Source organism: Gossypium raimondii, chromosome 1 (genome assembly GCF_025698545.1).
Source record: "Gossypium raimondii isolate GPD5lz chromosome 1, ASM2569854v1, whole genome shotgun sequence".
Lineage (NCBI taxonomy): Eukaryota > Viridiplantae > Streptophyta > Magnoliopsida > Malvales > Malvaceae > Gossypium > Gossypium raimondii.
This window is the reverse complement of record NC_068565.1, coordinates 2,536,449-2,558,754: the sequence shown is the minus strand read 5'-3', so window position 1 is coordinate 2,558,754 and position 22,306 is coordinate 2,536,449. Positions and strand designations below refer to the sequence as shown.

Genomic DNA, 22,306 nt, shown 5'->3' with positions numbered 1-22,306 from the left:
TGAGCCACTGAACATCTTAAGAGAGCTATCGTTGAGCTCAAATTTTAACCAAAATGACTCAATGGAAAGCACACATTCAATAACCCTACAAATCACCCCAATGCTAAGACTATACCCAAGTGGCTCCTAAAGTGCCCATTACAGCAGGCCTTTCAAATAATTCAGTAGGGTTCAACAAAAGGATGATTCATCATCTCAATACTTCGATTGACTCTCGCAATCAAGTCATGGCTAAGCATTGAGCAAGGATAAGAATCATCCAGTAGACTTGAGATCAATAGATGGCCTTGTGCAATGATTTGCTAACTCGCCACATTGACATTTCACTTGAATAAACTTGTCTATATTTATATTGAAAATTAGATTGGATCAAATCAAATAATCAAACCCCTTAAAATGTAGAGATTAAATTGAGATAGAAACATCTTTAACCAGTCTAATATATTCTATTTTTACATTTTTGTTGTTGTTTGATTGTACATCGATTTGTAATGAAGTTCAGTGGCAGCTGCAAATGCTCACATCAAAATTACAATATCCATTGTATGGTTTGATACGAAGTCTCCTTTTGATTTTCGGGAATTTTTTTATTTCCAATGCTTCCATACATAATTAGAAGCATCAAGTGCCATTTTATTTCCATTGGCGTACCAACAAAATCAACTATCATGCTTGATTCAGTTCGGAGGCCCATATGAGAAGTAGAAGGGTTTGAGTAAAATTATAGGTTTGAAAAATAGATTTTGAAAAAAAACATTAGGCTCGTTTTCTAGATGGGTAGGGTCTAGAGTAAGATTTTTTGACCCAACCCGAATTTGCAAAAAAAAAAAATGTTGTTGTTTTGTCATTGCTTTGCTGTTTTTTTGCTATTATATTATTATTATTTTGTTGTTTTTGTTTTAGATATTGTATAACTCTTGTTTTATTATTAATTTTGTTACTGTTTTAGAGATATTTACTTGATAAGTTGTACATATCTTAATGTTATAAAAAAAATTTCAATTTATTGGTACATTTCCATAACCCCATTAATTAATTAATAATAATGAAATATTAAAAATTCAATATTAGCATATTATTTTTATTAAATTTAAAAATATATAATTTATTTCCAAAACCAGACTGATATTGTCAGATTAAATTAATAGTACAACCCATAAATAGGTGTAGAATCAAATTAAATATGATTTCAGATAGCATTAAGTATAAAATACTTACCCCACCCATTGGGATGTTTAACATGAAATCAAGCAATCAAGTGTTGCTTTAATACTATCAGTTAAAGATACTATGGTAATGACCTCGATGCACATGTATAGCTATATTCTTTTCTCATACTTTCAATCTAACTTTGACTCTAAAATTAGGTTTAGGTGATTTCTGGGTTGGGGTTGGATTCATTTGAGTTGATTTTTATGTTAAAATCAGGTTAGGTTAAATTTTAGAATTTGAGACAAAAGTAGCAAATTTAAAGTACAATAATAAGTTTACTCTTGATTCAATTACAATCAAAATAAAATATATTACATTGTGGCACACTCAATTGAAAAAATACTTATATAACAAGTGTATGAAAAATTGATATAAAAGTTAAAATAGCAAAGACTATGATGTTTTGAGTTCAAATCTCAATGGTTCTCCTTATAAGTGTGTATATTTCAAAATTTATCAAAATATAAAAGGCATAAATAACATCAAAATAATATTGAGCTTTTGGTAATTTTACCATTGAGTCGAGACTTCATTATTGAATAATATTAACTCAGTTAAATACATTATAATAATATAGATAAAGATAAATTTCAATACTTTAATTTTATTTCTAAAATCTAAAAATAAGTCATTTGTATCTTTATCTACCATCAAAGCTTGTAAGAGTTACATCATTAAGGGAAACCTTATTTTCAACATCATGGGTGATTAGTGGTGTTTGAGTGAAAGCAGGTTGTTTTGGAGTGTCAAGATTTGAAATCTCACTGTTAAGTATTGAAACAACTGTAGACATAGTGGGCCTATCTTTAGCATATTCTTGAACACATAGCAATCCAACATGTATGCATCTCTTTATTTCTCTCTCATTCTTTGAATCTGATTCCAACTCTAAAATAACCTGGTCTACTAAGCCCCAGATATCACCTTCGTTCCATAGTTTCCATGCCTGAAAACAGAAAACAACTTTGCCTAAATTATCCTGCCTAACTCAACTCAAAATTTTGAACTCAAAGCTTCAAAAGAGTTCGATTGGATCAATTTGATATAAATAACAAACTACATGAACTCTCTTCATTAGGTTTGTTTTACCTAAGCCTAAAATGAGTTCCATTTTCATGCTCAACTTCTAACTTGATTATTTGTACTTGAGCTCGAGTTTGAACTGAAAATTTTCAACATCAATTTAAAGGAAAAAAGTTCAATTAAGTTTGCAAGCTACTCTATTTAAATATTAAGATTCTTGAATCCAGCTCGCATGATAGCTCAACTCAACAATTACCTATTTGAATTCAAGTTTTCTGGAACCAAACCCAAATATCTTGCAAATATGGCTTTAACCCCCCATTTTAGTTCTCTTAATTGGCATAGTTGATGTTGCAACATACAAGACAAAATGGGTTTAATAGCACTTAAGTGTGTATTTTCCTCCAAATTAAGGGTTTGGGGAGTTATAAATAGTGGTAAGAATTGTATAAAAAATATCTTATGTACTTACATATCCCAAGAGGTTAAGAGCATATTGATTGTTGTAAAAGCTTGTGTTTCTTCTTCCGCTAACAATCTCTAGCAGTAGAACTCCAAAGCTGAATACATCTGATTTCTCTGAAAATTGCCCTTGCATTGCATACTCAGGAGACATATAACCACTGAATTTTAACGTTAAAAACAACATTAATTACAACCCTAACTTAAACTTATTCATTAGCCATTTGAATTAAATTAAATAATAAAATTATAATAAATAATACTTTTTAATATTTTTGTTTTTTAAAACAGTAAAATGAGTCCACAAACCACCTAGGCCAAACTCGTTTAAGGTCTACCCGACCATAGACATATCTATATCATGTTTTGTCCAAAAAATGAATAAAATTAAATGTTAGGGAGAAAGTTTGAACTTACTAAGTTCCAACAACTCTTTTAGTGTTGGCTTGATTTTCATTTGCTTTGAAAATCCTGGCCATTCCAAAATCTGAAATTTTTGGATTTAACTCTTGGTCAAGTAAAACATTACTTGCTTTTAGATCTCTATGTATAATTCTCAATCTTGAATCTCTATGAAGATATAGCAATCCTCGACTAATCCCTTCAATAATATTGAAGCGTTTTCTCCAATCCAATACATCTTGTTTAGCTGGATCTGTAACAAAAATTAAATAGTATGACCTCCAAGATTAATAGCTAATTCCTATAATAATGGATCTAAACTACAACCATCATTGTATTTTCTACGAGCAAGTGGTAAGAAGCTCAATACACCTTAAATGGCCTTTTAGGTTCGAATCTTGTGGATGAAGAAAATAATTTCAAAAAAGCTTTGTCCCTTGTTTCGAGTCTAATTCAGCTAGATTCTAAATTTAATCAAGATCCAATATGCCTATCAGATATCGAAGAATCTCAAAGAAAATGGTAAAAAAAGATTAGTAGAAGTTACTAACCAAAGAGAAAAGCGTCCAAACTTTTGTTGGGCATATACTCGTACACCAGCATCTTCTCTTCTCCTTCAACACAACACCCAAATAACTTAACCAGATTTCGATGTTGGAGCTTAGAAATCACCACCACTTCGTTCTTAAATTCTTCCAATCCTTGCCCCGAAGCTTTCGACAGTCTCTTCACTGCTATTTCCTTTCCATCGTCTAATGTTCCCTATGCACAAAATTCAGCTCATAAGACTTGGTGGGAAAAAATGTTATTTCACTGACTCTAGGTTCGTTGGAAATCACCATCGTTTTATTACCCTGTAAACTGGACCGAAACCACCCTGCCCTAGCTTTTTTGTGTGATAGAAGTTGTCCGTCGCGGTGGCGAGTTCTTCGAAATTGAATAGTGGTAGTTGCTGGAGTTTAGCTCCAATTAAATTTTCTTCTACATCTTCAATCTGTCTCCATATTTTATTCCTTCCTGAGATAGAAATCAGAGAAGCACTGATAATTCAATTTCACTTGAATTCCAGGCAGCAATTTCAGATCAGTCCAATTCCAGTTTTATTCTATCTAGAATTAAATAAATCTCTTCTAAAGGTGACTACACAAATTAAATAAATAAAGGACATTTTATTACCTCTTTGCTTAGCCATCCTACACCATAAGAAGAGTGCAGAAATTGCTATTACGACTATGCCCGCAATGACTGTAGTAATGACAATGACCTTATTGCTTTTCCCTTTATCTGCAAATCCAGAAACTTGGTTTATAAAACTTCAACACTAAAAAACCAGATTAATTGAAACACATGGTCGACATGGAAGACAAGTTTACCAAGTTCCGAAGATGGCAGACGAATGTAAAGATCGACTCCGCTAGTGGAGAATTTCTGCACGTCAATCAAATCTGGACCCCAAAACATGCAACCAATGCCATCATCATGCGCATAAGCCACGCACGAACAATTCTTCAAGCATTGATCTTTGCACTCGCTATAAATAACCGATGACCAGTCTGGAAATGCCGGCACTTTCATCATCTTCAGCTTCAAAAACCCGTCATCTCCTTGGCCTGCCTCACTGCCGTTGTTGTTATCTCTTTGGCACTGCAAAAGGGTAGTCCTAAAACACCCACTACTCCAATTACCTCTACTCCATTCCTCTCTATTCCTAGGCTTAAACCCCTTCAAGCAACTGCAAATGGGTCGTTTCGTTGGATCGCACATGCCAAATGGCCCACACTTCCCATAAACATCACAATCTGTTTGAAGAAGAGGGTACCAACTTATCCATTCCCCTTTCTCCGCATCCCAATGCCGTTCACTTAATTTTCCTTGAGAATCCAGTTCATGGTACAACAACCAGGAGTTATTAGAATATTGGTAAGTGACATAGTACGTTTGGTGTTTAACATCAGAAACAAGGTAAAAGCCAGCAAGATAAACGGTATGCATAATCTTTACACCAATAAATTTTTGACCATTCCATGGACCGGACCGATAATAGAGCTGGTTATTGTTCCAAATAGCACCCTCTGGGATGTTAAAAGGTTCAAGGCTAAGAGAAAAGTTACCATCAGAGGGATCATCAGGGCTTTTCCATGATTTGATCTCCACTTTACGACCCTTTTTTACATCAGTGCTAATCTTCATAGTTTCAAGGAAGGCATTAGAAGGATCTTCAAAACTCTCCCATAAACTGTTTACTCCATTGTTGAGGACAAGGTTTCCGGAGTCTAAAAGCTGGGCAGTTGTTGCATTAGGAACTAAATTCTTCACTTTTGATGACCAAAGAATCTCAGCCTTTCCATTCAAAACAACAAGATTTCCATCGTCTGATATCTTGAGAATCCCAGAAGAGTCTTTGACAGGCTTGTTTCTGTTTGCTACCCATACCACTGTTTGTACGGGGATTTGATGGTACAATATCCCTACATAACGATTGCTGGAATTAGCAAAGCAGAAGAACCCCAATCGGAAAACTCCACTCTGGGAGATTATAGATTCAGGGTCTTTGATGGATTTTGATGGTGTTATGGTGTCTAAAGCAGTACCAAACTGCAAGGAAAAGCAAGATATTATGGTGTCTAAAGTTAGTAAAACAGAGCAGCTAATAGTTTTCCCCATGACCGTTTAAGTGCAGAACTTGGAAATGATCCTACGATTGTATGAATGATATTGATAAAAGTCAAACAATATATAAGGCCACTTGTCAAATGATCCTATGGTGTTATGGTCCCTTTCCTAGTTTCTTTGCTTTAATAAATATGTATTTTCAAATCAAAGTTCAGTGGCTCTGAACATGTGATGATGTGCCATGCAAACTTTGACTTTTTGTTATAGTTAGATAACTATGATGTCTTTTTTCCTTTTTAAATGTTTAAAAAAATCATTTAATTATACAAAATATGTCGACACATAGTCTAATCAGATTACTTGAGAATTAGTAAAGATAGATGATTGCCAAGACTAAAAATATCAAAGGATTGAGTTCACAAATTAGTGGTGTATCTGAAATATAAATGTTGATTTTTTATAATTAAATAATTTTTTATCTTTTCACATATATAAAAATTTATATAACTACACAAAATATATTAATATGCATACGTTACGTCATCACATGTTGAAAATACATATTAGTCGTAATTCTACGTCCTAGATGAAATTCCGTCTACATTTGCAATTGAAAGATTGTGCTACTTGTCATATATATTAGGTTCACTTTTGCTATGCTGCTATCTTAAATAAAAAGATTTGATTTTTATAGAAGTCTATTCCTCAAAGATCTTTGAATATTTTGATTGCTTATTAAAAACTTATCAAGCACAATTCAAAGGAATACACGTTCACATGAATTGAAGAATTGCAAGCCGTCAATACTTATTTAAAAAAGACTTGTTTGTTTCATTACAGACGATTATGAGATAGCACTTGTCTGTTCATTAGGAACCTATTCTTAATACAAATTTACTGTAAACAATTTATTTGATGTTCAGTTTATAGCTAAGCTTTTAAGAGGAAAGTCTTAGTAGGGAGAGTCATCGTATATTGATGTGCGAGAGTGAGGTTAGAACTTGGTGAAAAAGTTGAACTCAAATCACATGCTGCAGTGCGTAGTGATAATGAATTAGTCTCTAAGTAACATCTCATAGATATAGAAAAGTTTTTCCAGTTGTATAACCATTTTCTATGACCGTCTCTATCAACTTAATTTGCAATTGCCATGTAATTTCAATATTTCTTTGCCTATTCCGAAAAGTAGAGAGATTAAAAATATTAAATTATATAGAAAGACAAAATTCACAAAATGTATATGCTGTTATGACCTTCTATAGAATTTAACTTTAGTTTCACTAATTAAACAGTAAGAACTACAAGATTAATAGCTAATTCCTATAATAATGGATCTAAACTGCAATCGTCGTTGTATTTGCTACCATATTATATTCGTGATTGTGAACGAAATTGATGTTACGTAAATCAATTGAAATAAATAGTCAAAATTGATAGAGTTAAAACGTTTTGTTGTTCCTATTTAAATCTCGGAATATAACTACATTAGGAGCCATAACTTATTTTTCATATCTTCTTACATAGGCTTGCACCAGATAAAATTGGGGACCAATTTCATTAGCAATAAAAACTTTGAATCATATTTTTATATTTTATAATTAAATTTAAAGTAAATAATAATAATACTTTGAACCATAATTTCAGTATGAACTTAGAAAACTCTAGTTCTCGACCTAACTTGTACGAACTAGATGAATAATCCGATCATTGTCCAAGCTATTTGATTGTCTAGGCATATCCATTGATTAGGTTGGATCTCAGCTTGGTTCTTAAAAAAATTCATGATTAGGTTAAAATATGTCGTAAGTTTCTATATATTTATTTCTAAGGATTTAGTCTCTCTATTTTTTAAATTTCAACATTCAACTTCAATTGTTATCAATGGGTTTTTTCTTTTTTGGTTAAATTTGTTGATGTAACATTTTGAAATTAAAAAAACTCACTTGATAATCATGTGACTAAAAAAGAGATTGTCAAGAACATGACTTTAACATAATGATTTGAATAGTGTTAATAGTTAAACTTAAATTTTGAAATCTAAAAACAGAGGAACTAAAATTACTATAAATAAAAGTGCAGAGACTAAATTTCAAATTTATAAAAATACAAGGACTTTGACATATTTAACCCTAAAATATACTAATATTTATATAATTAAAGTTAAGTTGGATTTTGCTAGATAGAAGTCCAAACTATATCCAATATCTAACCAGTATGGATTGGACCTACCAAGTCAAACAAGTTGGACTTATCAGATTAGGTAGAGGGTAAGTCATGGACATGTTTAAGTTCTACCAAAAAAATTGTACCAATATTTATTAGATTGAGTGATAAGAAATTTAATACGTCTTAAATGATATTTTAAGTTTGAATCTTGTAAATGAAAATTTAAATTTTGAAAAAGCTTTTCCGTTTGTTTCAGGTCTAATTCAGATAAATTCTAAATTTAATCAAAACAAAAAAGGATTGGTATAAGTTACTAACCAAAGAGAAAAGCGTCCAAACTTGTGTTGGGCATATACTCGTACACCAGCATCTTCTCTTCTCCTTCAACACAACACCCAAATAATCTAACCAGATTTCGATGTTGGAGCTTAGAAATCACCACCACTTCATTCACAAATTCTTCCAATCCTTGCCCCGAAGCTTTCGACAGTCTCTTCACTGCTATTTCCTTTCCATCGTCTAATGTTCCCTATGCACAAAATTCAGCTCATAAGACTTTATGGAAAAAAGGGGTCATTTCAGTGACTCTAGATTTGTTGGAAATCACCATCGTTTATTACCCTGTAAACTGGACCGAAACCACCCTGCCCTAGCTTTTTTGTGTCATGGAAGTTGTCCGTCGCGGTGGCGAGTTCTTCTAAATTGAATAGTGGTAGTTGCTGGAGTTTAACTCCAATTAAATTTTCTTCTTCATTTTCACTATAAAATTGGAGTTTGATCTGTTTCCATATTTTATTCCTTCCTGAGATAGAAATCAGAGAAGCACTGAGTTGAATTTTTCTATAATTCAATTTCACTAGAATTCCAAGCAGCAATTTCAAATCAGTCCAAGTCCAGTTTTATTCTATCTAGAATTTGAATCTCTTCCAAAGGTGTCTACACATTTTATTACCTCTTTGTTTAGCCATCCTACACCATAAGAAGAGTGCAGAAATTGTTATTATGAGTATGCCCGCAATGGCTGTAGTAAAGACAATGACCTTATTGCTTTTCCCTTTATCTGCAAACCCAGAAACTTGGTTTATAAAACTTCAACACTAAAAAAGCAGATTAATTGTGTTGGTTTTTAACTTAGCAACAAAGTTCAAAAACGATCAAAACAATTGTTTAAATGTTTGAAAGCTTAAAAACAGAAGCAAAGCTAGCTGAAAAATGAATGAACAAAGTGTTTTCTTCGTTACCCGAATAAGAACATAGTTGCTTACATAAATAGATTAAAATACATAGAAAGAAAACAAAGCTTACTTGTGCAAGTAACTAAAGGTTTACATCAACTTAATAATAACCTTAAAAAGCTACAAAATCAGCTAAGCACACAATTAATCTTAGCTGACCAAAGCATAAAATGATTACAACTTTAACTATCAAAAGACAACAAAATAAAAACATGTTGCTGTCGAATTGCACCATGGACAGTAGCATGCTTTTGCTGAGTTTCTGGTTCCGTGCATGCAACGTGAGTTTTGCAAGGTTTCTTGCATGTTTCTACTGTTGTTGCCACCTTTTGAACACTCCTCCTTGGCTACAAAGCAGCAGACTCCTATTTCATTCTTCAAATGCTCAAGTCTTAAAACAGCCATTGGTTTGGTCAATAAGTCAGCAAGTTGATCTTTCGAGCAGCAGTGAACCAAGCTAACTTCTTTGGACATTTTAGCCTCCCTCACAAAGTGATATTTAATTTTAAAATGCTTGGTTTTTCCATGAAAGACCGGATTTTTAGCAATAGCAACAGCAGATTGATTGTCAACTTTAATCACTGTTGCTTCCTGTTGATCAACATTCAAATCACACAATATTTTTCTAAGCCAAATGGCTTGATTCACAGCAGATTCAGCTGCAATATACTCAGTTTCAGCAGTGGATTGAGCCACTGTCTGTTGCTTCTTCGAGCTCCAGCAAAAAACACCTGAACCAAGGGTGAAGAAGTAACCTGATGTACTCTTCATGTCATCAGCTGAGCCAGCCCAGTCACTGTCTGAATATCCCACCAATTTCAACTCCTTAGCTCTTTCAAACTTCACTCCACAATTCAAAGTCCCTTTGACATACCTTTAGGACCCTTTTTGCTGCTTTAAAGTGAGCAACAGTACAGCAATGCATGAACCTCGACAGAAGACCAACAGCATACATGATGTCTGGCCTAGTTGTAGTAAGGTAAAGTAGACAACCAATCAGACTTCTGAAATTCTTTTCATCTACTCGATCTTCATCACCTAGGCTAGTGAGTTTTTCTCCTAAAGCCACAGGAGTGCTAGCAGGCTTGCAGTTTGACATGCAAAACTTGCTCAAAACCTTTGATGCAAAAGCCTTCTGGCTTATGAAGATACCTTGCTCGTTCTGGTTCACTTCCATGCCAAGGAAGTATGTCATCAAGCCAAGATCAGTCATCTCGAACACACTTTGCATTTGCTTCTTAAAGGTCTCAATTAGTTCACTTTTGCAACTAGTGACTAACAAATCATCCACATACAAGGATACGATCAACATGGTCTCTTCTTCATTCTTTTTGACATAGAGAGTAGGTTCACTAATGCTCTTGGTGAACCCGAGCTTTGTCAAGTAGGCATCTATTCGATCATACCAAGCTCTTGGAGCCTGTTTCAGGCCATACAGGGCCTTCTTGAGCTTGTAGACCTTTTGTTCCTCTCCATGAACCTCGAACCCTTCAGGTTGCTCTACAAAGATTTCCTCCATGAGGAATCCATTCAAAAAAGCTGATTTGACATCCAGTTGATGCACCTGCCATTGTTTGTGAGCTGCTAAGGCAAACAACATCCTTATAGTGTCAAGCCTTACAACAGGAGCAAAAGTTTCAAAGAAATCGACTCCCTGCTGTTGGCTATACCCTTTCACCACTAATCTGGCTTTGTGTTTGTTCAGTGATCCATCTGCATTGTTCTTGATCCTGAACACTCATTTTACTCCAATGATCTTCCTATTTTCTGGCCTATCAACCAGCTCCCAGGTGTCATTCTTTTGGATCATCCTTAGTTCAGCTTCCATAGCTTCTTGCCAGCACATTTCTTTTGCAGCTTCATTGTAGCAGGATGGCTCAACCATGATCACAGCACATCTCTCATAGATGTCTGCCAATGTCCTAGTGCCTCTGACAGGTGTATCATCATAATCATCCATAGCTTCACCTTCAAACTCAGCTTGCTGTAGATCAAGGTCCTGCAAGTCTTCTTCAACTAAGCTTGCATCTGTCCCATTCCACTTCCAACAGCTTCCTTCATTTAACTTGACATCTCTGCTCACAATTACCTTTTTGGTAGATGGATCAAAGATCCTATAACCCTTCTTTACATTGTTGTAGCCAATAAACACTCCTGGCATGGACTTTTTCTCCAGCTTAGTTCTCTTCTCTGCTGGAACCAATGCATAACACAGGCATCCAAACACCTTCAGGTGTGACACAACTGGTTTCTGTCCAAACCAGGCTTCAAAAGGTGTTTTACCCTTAACTGCTTTGGTTGACAATCTATTCAGCAAGTAAACAGATGTGTTTACTGCTTCTGCCCAAAAGTTGTTAGGCATTTTGGCCTCAAACAGGAGGCATCTAGCCATATCGAGGACAGTCATGTTCCTCCTTTCACAAACACCATTTTGCTGTAGTGTGTAGACAGTAGTCAGTTGGTGTAGAATACCAGATTCATCACAGATCTTCTGGAACCTCTGAGACACATACTCAGCTCCATTGTCTGACCTTAGGCTCTTGAGCTTGCAGTTGGCTTGGTTTTCAGCCAAAGCTTTGAACTTGCAAAAGAAGTCAGTAACATCTGACTTTTGTTTCAAGAAGCTTACCCAACAAAACCTGGTGCAGTCATCAATGAACAAGGCAAAGTACCTGCAGCCATTTAGTGAGCTGGTCTTCATTGGTCCACAGATGTCTGTGTGAACCAACTGAAGCTTCTCCTGGCCTCTCCATGCCTTGTTGATTGGAAATGGCAGTCTGGTTTGCTTGCCAAGCTGACAGACTTCACATACTTCTTTCTTTGGCTCGAACTTGGCCATTTCTTTAACCAAATTCAGTTTTTACATTTGCCAGAGTGAGTTGTAGTTCACATGCCCCATTCTTTTATGCCACAAGCTTGCCTCATCAGTCTGAGCTGCATATGCTTTTGCTTGCAACTGATTCACATCCACATTGGAAGTTCTGTCTTGCATAGCTACTGTTGCTAACACTTGGTCAATAGCATCTTTGATTATACAAGTTTTGCCTTCAAACAGGAGAGAATAACCCTTTTCCAGCAGCTGACCAACACTCAACAAATTCTGGTCAATGTCAGGTACATAAAGAACTTTAGAGATAGTTTTAATACCTGACTTGGTGTAAATCACTGCCTTGCCCTTGCCTTTGGCCTTGAGAAGCTCACCATTTCCAATTCTAACATTGGACTTAAAACAGGTGTCAAGCTCCTTGAACATGCTTTCATCTGAAGCCATATGATAAGTGCATCCACTATCGATCAGTGAAATCTTGCTGACTTTGCTCAAGCTTGCAAAGTAGGAGGCTGTGAAGACATGTTCTTCCTGTGCCTCGATGTCCTCAGCAACTTGAGCTTGACTCTGATGCTGTGACTGAGCTTTTGGTTTATTCTTACACACTTTTTCAATATGGCCTAGTTGTTTGCAGCCTCTACACTGAATATCAGGCCTGTACCGGTAATATTTCTCAAGGTGAGTTGTTTTTTTGCAATGAGCACAAGGTGGAAACTTCTTCTTGACAGCTTCCTTCTTCCCTCTTTCTTTCTTTTCTAACCAAGGCTTCTTGCCTTTGTGATTTGAGTTCGAACTCGAGCTCTCTCTGCTCCTAGCATGAAAAGCACCCTCAGAATACTCCTCCATTCTGTTTGCTCTTCTTTGCTCTTGTGCATAGAGAGCATTTATCAGCTCTGTCAAAGGAATGGCAGATAAGTCCCTCGAGTCCTCCAAGGAAGAGATTTTTTATTCATACTTCTTTGGCAGGGTTGTTATGACTTTCTCAACTACCCTCTGATCACTAAAATCATCCCCAAGCAGTCTTATGTTGTTGACAGTAGCCATAATTCTGTCAGCATACTGCTTGATGGTTTCTGAGTCTTTCATTCTCAGATTCTCAAAATTCCTTCTTAAGTTGATCAATTGTTGCTGTCTGGTCTTGTCTGAACCCTGAAACTCCTCCTTGAGTTTATTCCAGGCCTCCTTCGGTGTGTCATAAGCCATTATCCTTGTGAAGATGACATCTGAAACTCCACTTTGAAGGCATGACATAGCCTTGTACTTCTTTGCACAGTCTTCATTGTGCTGCCTTATTTGAGCTATCATTGGATTTGCTCTCAAGGGTGGTGGTTCTGCATCATTTTGAACAACATTCCACAAATCATGTGCTTGTAGATATGTTTTCATTTTTACAGCCCATATGTTGTAGCTTTCACCAGCAAACACAGGTGGGGGTGGTGGTGAAAAGCTCATCTTCACGCAGCTTCCAAACACTGAGCAACAAAGATAGCTCATGTTTCTTTTCTTTCAAGAACTTAGCTTCAACAAACACAACACACAGCAAGAGGCCCTCAAAGACAACAGGCTCTCGATACCATTTGTTGGTTTTTAACTTAGCAACAAAGTTCAAAAACGATCAAAACAATTGTTTAAATGTTTGAAAGCTTAAAAACAGAAGCAAAGTTAGCTGAAAAATGAATGAACAAAGTGTTTTCTTCATTACCTGAATAAGAACATAGTTGCTTACATAAATAGATTAAAATACATAGAAAGAAAACAAAGCTTACTTGTGCAAGTAACTAAAGGCTTACATCAACTTAATAATAACCTAAAAAAGCTACAAAATCAGCTAAGCGCACAATTAATCTTAGCTGACCAAAGCATAAAATGATTACAACTTTAACTATCAAAAGTCAACAAAATAAAAACATGTTGCTGTCGAATTGCACCATGGACACTAGCATGCTTTTGCTGAGTTTCTGGTTCCATGCATGCAACGTGAGTTTTGCATGGTTTCTTGCATGTTGCTGCTGTTGTTGCCACCTTTTGAACAAATTGGAACACATGGTCGACATGAAAGACAAGTTTACCAAATTCCGAAGATGGCAGACGAATGTAAAGATCAACTCCGTGACTGGAGAATTTCTGCACATCAATCAAATCGCCACCCCAAAACATGCAACCAAGGCCATCATCATACGCATAAGCCACACGCAAACAATTTTTCAAGCATTGATCTTTACAGTCCCTGTTAATTAATGATGACCGATCCAGAAATGCCGGCATTTTCATCATCTTCAGCTTCAAAAACCTATCATCTCATTGGCTTGTTTCACTGCCATTGTTGCTATCTCTTTGGCACTACAAAGGAGTAGTCCTCAAACACCCACTACTCCAATTACCTTTACTCCATCCCTCTATATTCCTAGGCTTAAACCCCTTCAAGCAACTGCAAATGGGTCGTTTCGTTGAATCGCATATCCCAAATGGCCCACACTTCCCATAATAATCACAATCGGTTTGAAGAATAGGGTACCTTTATCCATCCCTTTCCTCGCATCCCATTGTCGTTCGTGAAGTTCCCCGAGAATTCAGTTCATAGTACATCGACATTGAGTTATTAGAAAATTTATAAGTGAGATAGTACGTTTGTTGTTGATTATCTGCACCATATAAAACCCATCAAGATAATCGGTGAGTATTACGCCAAGAAAGATATTCTCATTCCGGGACCGATGCGAAAATAGAGCTTGTTATTCTTCCAAATGATGCCCTCGGGATGTTGAAAGGTTCAATGGCAAAAGAAAAGTTACCATCGATGGATCATCAATGTTTTTCCATGATTTCACTCCACTTTACGACCCTTTTTAACATCGGTCGATCTCCATAGTTTCAATGAAGGCATTAGAAGGATCTTGAAAACTCTCCCATAAGTCGCTTCCTCCATCCTCACCATTATTGAGGACAAGGTTTCCAAAGTCTAAAAGTCAAGCGCTTGTTGCATTAGGAGTCAGATTGTTAACATGTGATGACCATAGAACCTCGGCTTTTCCATTGGAGACAACAAGGTTGCCATCATCGATATGTTGAGAATCCCGAAGAGTCTTTGAGAGGCTTGTTTCGCTTGCTACCCATACCACTATTTGTACGGGATTTGATGGTACAATATCCCTACATAACGATTCTTGGAATTAGCAAAGTGAAGAATCCCAATCGGAAAACTCCACTGGGAGATTATAATTTCGTGGTCTTTGATGGATTTCGATGGTGTTATGGTGTCGAAAGCGATGCATTGTAAGTAAAAACAAGACAATAATAAAATTTCGAAGCTAGTAAAACAAGTAGTCGCTAATAACTTTCTCCATCTCTTGCAAGAACTTGGAATTGAGGCTATGGTTGAGGAATGATTAAAAGATAAAATTAAACTTCTATCATTCCTAAAAGTCAAAATTCAATTTTATTATTATTAATTTAATATTTTATCAATTATGAAAATATTTAAATAGAAAAGTTATTTTTGGGTCGAGACAAGATTGCAAGCGCCCTAACTCTACCCCGATTTGGGATATGATGTAATGATGTTTCAAGGCAACCGCAAATGTCTACCTCAGATTCCAATTTTTTCAAGTTACCGATGTCTTTTTAAATTTGTTGACTTGTTCTTGCATTGAAGTTTCAAAATGGTGAACTATGAAACAAGAATACCACTCCAATTTCAACATTACGCTTTGGTCCTAAAAGGAAGATGACATCTTATACTTTGTTTACATATAAAATGTTTTCTTTATTTTATGTTGTTTGTGTAACAGCCCGATTCTGGGCCTAGTCGGAATAGTGGTTTCGGGACCACAAATCTGACGAGGGAAAATATGGTTATTGTTATATTTTTATGGTCTACAATTTTACGGAAAAATTTCGTTCGAAAATTTCGACATTTGGGCACTCCGAAAATAGAGCTTGTTATTGTTCCTAATGACAAGCTCGGATATTGAAAGGTTCAAAGCCAAAGAAAAGCTACCATCGATGGATCATCAATGCTTTTCCATGATTTCACTCCACTTTACGACCTTTCTTAACATCGATTCGATCTTCATAGTTTCAAGGAAGGCATTAGAAGGATCTTCAAAACTCTCCCATAAGTCGCTTGCTCCATCCTCACCATTACTAAGGACAAGGTTTCCGAGTCTAAAAGTCAAGGCGCTTGTTGCATTAGGAACCAAATTGTAATATTTGATGACCAAAGAATCTCGCTTTTCCATTGGAAACAACAAGGTTGCCATCATCCGATATGTTGAGAATCCCGAAGAGTCTTTGAGAGGCTTGTTTCATTTGCTACCCATACCACTTGCTTGTACGGGATTTGATGGTACAATATCCCTACATAACGATTCTTGGAATTAGCAAAGTCAAGAATCCCAATCGGAAAACTCCACTGGGAGATTATAATTTGTGGTCTTTGATGGATTTCGATGGTGTTATGGTGTCGAAGCGATGCAGATTGTAAGTAAAAACAAGACAATAATAAAATTTGAAGCTAGTAAAACAGAGTCGCTAATAACTTTCTCCATCTCTTGCAAGAACTTGGAATTGAGGCTGATGGTGTTGGATGGCTAAAAGAAGAGGTAACATCTCTTATGGTGTTCGAAAACTTCAAAGGAAATTAAAAGGAGGTCTTTAATCTTGATAGAAATTTGCTTCAGAGTTGGCTCCAATGGTGTTCTTCGAGTTGTTTTCTTCAATATTCTCTGTTGGCTTACTTTTCTCTTCTTCTATTTGGTATTTATAGACTTTAGAATGCTTAGAAAGCCTAAAAATTTCATTTTTCCGCGTGTTTGAGATGTGAATCGTGAAATCGACACGGTCTAGCACATTATCGTGTGTCCAGCTGGTGTGGGAAGACCCAGCCCGTGTGGTTTCTAAAATTTGCTCAAAATGTCTGATTTTCACTCGTTTTTTGCTCCTTTTGCTCCCAAATGCTCTCCTAAGTATAGAAACATTTAATTTAAAGGATCAGGAGCATAAAATTAACCATTTTGCATAAATAATCATCCATAAACGTATTAAGAACGAAATTAACACATGTTACTTTTATCACTTATCAGTTTCAATACTTACAATTTTATTTCTAAACTACAAACAATTAAATTATATCTTTTCAATACTTACAATTTTATTTCTAAAATTAAAAGTAATTAATTTGTACCTTCATCTCGCCATCAAAGTCGGTAAGAGTTACATCATTAATCGAAACTCTATTTTGATCATCATGGGTGATTAGTGGGGTTTGCGTGAAAGCAGGTTGTTTTGGTGTGGTAAAATTTGAAATCTCACTGTTAAGCATTGAAACAACAGTAGACATAGTGGGCCTATCGTTAGCATATTCTTGAACGCATAGCAATCCAATATGTATGCATCTCCTTATTTCTTTCTCATTCTTTAAATTAGATTTTGGCTCCAAAACCACCTTGTCTACTAAGCTCCAAATGTTGCCATCGTTCCATAGTTTCCGGACCTATAAATGTAAAAAAGTTTGTCTAAATTAATGCTTAAATTATCCAATTTAACTTAGACTCAAATTCTAAACTCAAAGCTTCAAAAGAGTTTGATCACTCAATTCAATATAAAGGTTGAACTGCTCTCTCTTGATTAAGCTTGTTTACCCAAGTCTAAAATGGGTTTCATTCTCATGTTCAACTTCAAACTTGATTGTTTGTACTTGAACTTGAGTTTGAATCGAAATTCTCATTATTAATTGAAAAAAGAAGAAGCTTAATTAGGTTTGCAAGCTACTCAATCCAAGTGTTAGGATTTCTCAAATTCACTCGTGAACTATTTTATTCAAGCATTAAGATACTCAAATTCAGCTTGCATGAGCAGCTCAAATAGCTTGCAAATATGATGACATACACCCTAATTCGATCTTCCAACATTTCTAATTATCTTATAAACTTACATATCCCAAGAGGCTAAAATAATCCTGATTGTTGAACAAGGTTGTGTTTTTTCTTCCGCTAACAATCTCTAACAGTAGAACTCCAAAACTGAACACATCTGATTTCTCTGAAAATCGCCCTTGTATTGCATACTCAGGAGACATATAACCACTGTATTTTAACATTAAAAAAAATAACCATTACAAAAAAACCCCCCACCATTACAATCCTAGTTTAAATCGGGTCTAAATTAGAATTAAATAATAAAAACATTTTTATTTAAATTTAATCATACAAGAATATGAATATAACATAAAATTTTAGTTTTGATCCCGCTACTATACTTAAATTTGAGATTTAGCACATATATTTTAATTTGACATGAATTAACCCTCTATTTTTATAATGCCTTTAGTTAGTTTAAATAAATACTATTAACTATTCTGTTAAATACTAGTGTAGATTTTTCTTAAAAACAACGGTTCTATTATAAAAAGTTCCATGTCAATATGATGAGTTGGAAGGAATATAGTTCTATGTCAATATGACGAGTTGGAAGAGATATTTGTAAAAACACGTGTTACATATTTGAACTTACTAATAATAAAATAAAAATAGAGGAACCAAAAAATGTCATATTAAAGCATAGATACTAAATCTCAAATTTGACCAATTTATAATGGCGAAAACCATAATTTGACTTAAATATATTTAAATTTTTACAATGCCTTTTTTTAAACAATAAAATAAGCCAACAGACTGAGCAAAGCTAGACCCTATTCCAATTTAGGCATGTATTTTCTTTAAGCATCATGAGATGGCCAGACTCGATCATAGACATATCTACACCATACTTTAGTGGAAAAAAAATGAACAAAAAGAAAAGAAAAGACAGGGAGGATATTCCAACTTACTAAGTTCCAACAACCCTTTTAGTGTTAGCTTGATTTTCATCTCCTCCGAAAATTCTCGCCATCCCAAAATCTGCAATTTTTGGATTTAACTCTTGATCGAGTAAAACATTGCCTGCTTTTAGATCTCTATGTATAATTTTTAGTCTTGAATCTCTATGAAGATAAAGCAATCCTCGGCTGATCCCTTCAATAATGTTAAAGCGTTTTCTCCAATCCAAGACGGTTTTTTTAATTGGATCTACAACAAAAACTAAATGGTAAGACCTTAAAAATGAAAAATTAATTCTTATAACCGAGGATCTAACTAAAACCATCATTGTATTTTCTACCATATTGTATTCATTATGATTGTAACTGTAATTGATGTTACATCGATCAATTAAAATAATTATTGAGCAACAATTACTATTTAAATCTTGGAATAGACCAAGGGTGTGTTTGGTTGGGTAGAAAAGTGAAAGGATGAGAGTAGAGAATGGAAAACTGAAAAGAGAATAAATTTTGAGTGTACTTAGTTGAGAAGAAAAGTGAGAGGAAATAAAATATAAAGGATGATCATTTTCATTAATGTATAAAACTAATCTTTCTAAATTAGAAAGACGAGAGAAGAAAAGATGATAGAGATGTATACATTAATTTAAAATTATGATAGAAATGTTTTGACTTCATCCTGTTTGATTTTAAATTTAATTGGGGCTTAATATGAGTTTCGAAAATAGTAGAAAGAGGATTAGCGTGAGTTACTAACCAAAGACAAAAGTGTCCAAACTTTTGTTGGGCATATACTCGTAGACGAGCATCTTCTCTTCTGCTTCAGCACAACACCCAAACAATTTAACCAGATTTCGATGTTGAATCTTAGAAATCACTTCCACTTCGTTCATAAATTCTTCTAATCCTTGCCCTGAAGCTTTCGATAATCTCTTCACTGCTATTTCCTTTTCATCACTTAATATTCCCTGCACACAATATTCAGCTCACAAGACTTGACTGCAAAAAGAAAAATGTCATTTCACTGACTCTGGATTAGCTGGAAATCGCCATTATTAATTACCCTATAAACTGGACCGAAACCACCTGCCCTAGCTTTTTGCGTGATCGAAGTTGCTCGTCGCGATGGCGAGTTCTTCGAAATTGAATAGCCGCAGCTGCTGGAGTTTAACTCCGATTGAATATTCTCCCACATTTTCACTAGAAAATTTTGTCATTGCATTTCCTTTGTTGAGTTGGAGTTTGATCTGTTTGTGTTTTTGTTTCCTTCCTGAGATGCAAATTGCTAAATTAGAGATACACTGAATTCAGAGTTACCTAATTAAAAAAAAAAATGCGAATTGGATTCAATCATTTTCAAACAGAGTAATGGCGTTGAGTTTGAATATCTTAATAACTAATAAATAAAGATAGAGATGTTACCTCTTCTTTTAGCCATCCAACACCATAAGAAGAGCATAATAATCGTAATGGTTACTATACCCACAATTACTGCTGTAATAACAATAACTTTAGTGCTTTTCCCTTTATCTGCAAATCGAAAAACTTGGTTAATAAAACTTCAACACCAAAAAAGCAGATTAATTGAGGCAATTCAACACATGGTCGACATGGAAGACTAGTTTACCAAGCTCTGAAGATGGTAGACGAATGTAAAGATTGACTCTTTGAGTGGAGAATTTCTGCATATCAATCAAATCTCCACTCCAAAACATGCAACCAATGCCAGCATCATACGCATAAGCCACGCACGAACAGTTCTTCATGCATTGATCTTTGCATTCACCGTTATTTATTGATGATCGGTCCGGAAATGCCGGCACTTTCATCGTCTGCAGCTTCAAAAACCCATCATCATCTCCTTGGCCTGCTTCACTGCCATTGTTCTTATCCCTTTGGCATTGTAAAGGGGTAGTCCTAAAACACCCACCACTCCAATTACCTCTACTCCATTCCTCTATATTCCTAGGTTTAAACCCCTTTAAGCAACTGCAAATGGGTTGTTTTGTTCGATCGCAGATCCCAAATGGCCCACACTGTCCATAAACACAAGATTCTGTTAGAGTAGTAGAGTACCTGTTTATCCATTCCCCTTTCCCCCCATCCCATGTCCGCTCAAATAATTTTCCTTGAGAATCCAGTTCATAGTACTTCAACCTATAGTTATCAGAATACTCATAAGTGAAATAGTACGTTTGTTGTTGATAATCTGCAACAACATGAAACCCATCAATATAAACAGTCTTCATAATAACACCAATAAAGGTATTTCCATTCCATGGACCACTCCGAAAATAGAGCTTGTTATTGTTCCTAATGACAAGCTCTGGGATATTGAAAGGTTCAAAGCCAAAAGAAAAGCTACCATCAGATGGATCATCAATGCTTTTCCATGATTTCAGCTCCACTTTACGACCTTTCTTAACATCAGTTCTGATCTTCATAGTTTCAAGGAAGGCATTAGAAGGATCTTCAAAACTCTCCCATAAGCTGCTTGCTCCATCCTCACCATTACTAAGGACAAGGTTTCCAGAGTCTAAAAGCTGGGCAGTTGTTGCATTAGGAACCAAATTCGTAATATTTGATGACCAAAGAATCTCAGCTTTTCCATTGGAAACAACAAGGTTGCCATCATCTGATATGTTGAGAATCCCAGAAGAGTCTTTGAGAGGCTTGTTTCTGTTTGCTACCCATACCACTGTTTGTACGGGGATTTGATGGTACAATATCCCTACATAACGATTGCTGGAATTAGCAAAGCTGAAGAATCCCAATCGGAAAACTCCACTCTGGGAGATTATAATTTCAGGGTCTTTGATGGATTTCGATGGTGTTATGGTGTCAGAAGCAGTGCCAGATTGTAAGTAAAAACAAGACAATAATAAAATTTCAGAAGCTAGTAAAACAGAGTCGCTAATAACTTTCTCCATCTCTTGCAAGAACTTGGAATTGAGGCTATGGTTGAGGAATGATTAAAAGATAAAATTAAACTTCTATCATTCCTAAAAGTCAAAATTCAATTTTATTATTATTAATTTAATATTTTATCAATTATGAAAATATTTAAATAGAAAAAGTTATTTTTGGGGTCGAGACAGTGCAAGCGCCCCTAACTCTACCCCTGATTTGGGATATGATGTAATGATGTTTCAAGGCAACTGCAAATGTCTACCTCAGGATTCCAATTTTTTTCAAGCGCTGATGTCTTTTTAAATTTGTTGACTTGTTCTTGCATTGAAGTTTCAAAAATGGTGAACTATGAAACAGTAATACCACTCCAATTTCAACATTACGCTTTGGTCCTAAAAGGAAGATGACATCTTATACTTTGTTTACATATAAAATGTTTTTGTTATTTTATGTTGTTTGTTTGGTTGAAAATGAATTATCAAATGAAATCATTTTTTTTTAAAAAAAAAGATAAAATTAAGATTTTTTTAAGGATAATATATTATCAAATTTTTTCATAAGATATTTTTCAATTAATAAGGTTTTGGTCATTATCTTTATTATTGAAGAAACAAAAAGGATAAAGGGAAGCTCTCTTCA

At 35.0% G+C, this 22,306-nt stretch overlaps 2 protein-coding genes across 3 annotated transcripts; both read right to left on the bottom strand.

Annotated features, from left to right (window-relative positions):
- Positions 1-1,837: 1,837 nt before the first annotated feature.
- Positions 1,838-21,771, bottom strand: LOC105786635 (G-type lectin S-receptor-like serine/threonine-protein kinase At1g11330). The gene is made up of 7 exons (XM_052629594.1): positions 20,385-21,771; positions 4,276-4,383; positions 3,953-4,116; positions 3,651-3,861; positions 3,115-3,352; positions 2,708-2,858; positions 1,838-2,158 (listed from the first exon to the last, which is right to left on the bottom strand). Exons 1-7 carry the CDS (start codon positions 21,685-21,687, stop codon positions 1,853-1,855), a joined length of 2,481 nt encoding a protein of 826 aa, XP_052485554.1. The 5' UTR covers positions 21,688-21,771; the 3' UTR covers positions 1,838-1,852.
- LOC105775610 (G-type lectin S-receptor-like serine/threonine-protein kinase At1g11330) lies at positions 16,456-20,287 on the bottom strand. 2 transcript variants are annotated; one of them, XM_052629629.1, is made up of 5 exons: positions 20,180-20,287; positions 19,821-20,027; positions 19,515-19,725; positions 18,767-19,004; positions 16,456-16,900 (listed from the first exon to the last, which is right to left on the bottom strand). In XM_052629629.1, coding segments are annotated over exons 2-5 (582 nt in total). In that variant the 5' UTR covers positions 19,953-20,027; positions 20,180-20,287; the 3' UTR covers positions 16,456-16,899. The 2 variants fall into 2 exon arrangements, with proteins under 2 accessions (XP_052485589.1, XP_052485591.1); XM_052629631.1 differs by lacking the exon at positions 16,456-16,900 and adding an exon at positions 17,834-18,023 and having other exon boundaries at positions 18,767-18,836.
- Positions 21,772-22,306: the final 535 nt, after the last annotated feature.

Coding starts and splice junctions, on each gene's coding strand:
- LOC105786635 (XM_052629594.1), bottom strand. CDS start 21,687: ATGGAGAAAGTTATTAGCGACTCTGTTTTACTAGCTTCTGAAATTTTA. Junction 4,384..20,384: donor TCTACCATCTTCAGAGCTTG/GTAAACTAGTCT, acceptor CTGGATTTGCAG/ATAAAGGGAAAAGCAATAAG. Junction 4,117..4,275: donor TAGGATGGCTAAGCAAAGAG/GTAATAAAATGT, acceptor TTTCTATCTCAG/GAAGGAATAAAATATGGAGA.
- LOC105775610 (XM_052629629.1), bottom strand. CDS start 19,952: ATGTGGGAGAATATTCAATCGGAGTTAAACTCCAGCAGCTGCGGCTAT. Junction 19,726..19,820: donor GTTTCGGTCCAGTTTATAGG/GTAATTAATAAT, acceptor TATTGTGTGCAG/GGAATATTAAGTGATGAAAA. Junction 19,005..19,514: donor TTTGGACACTTTTGTCTTTG/GTTAGTAACTCA, acceptor TTTTTGTTGTAG/ATCCAATTAAAAAAACCGTC.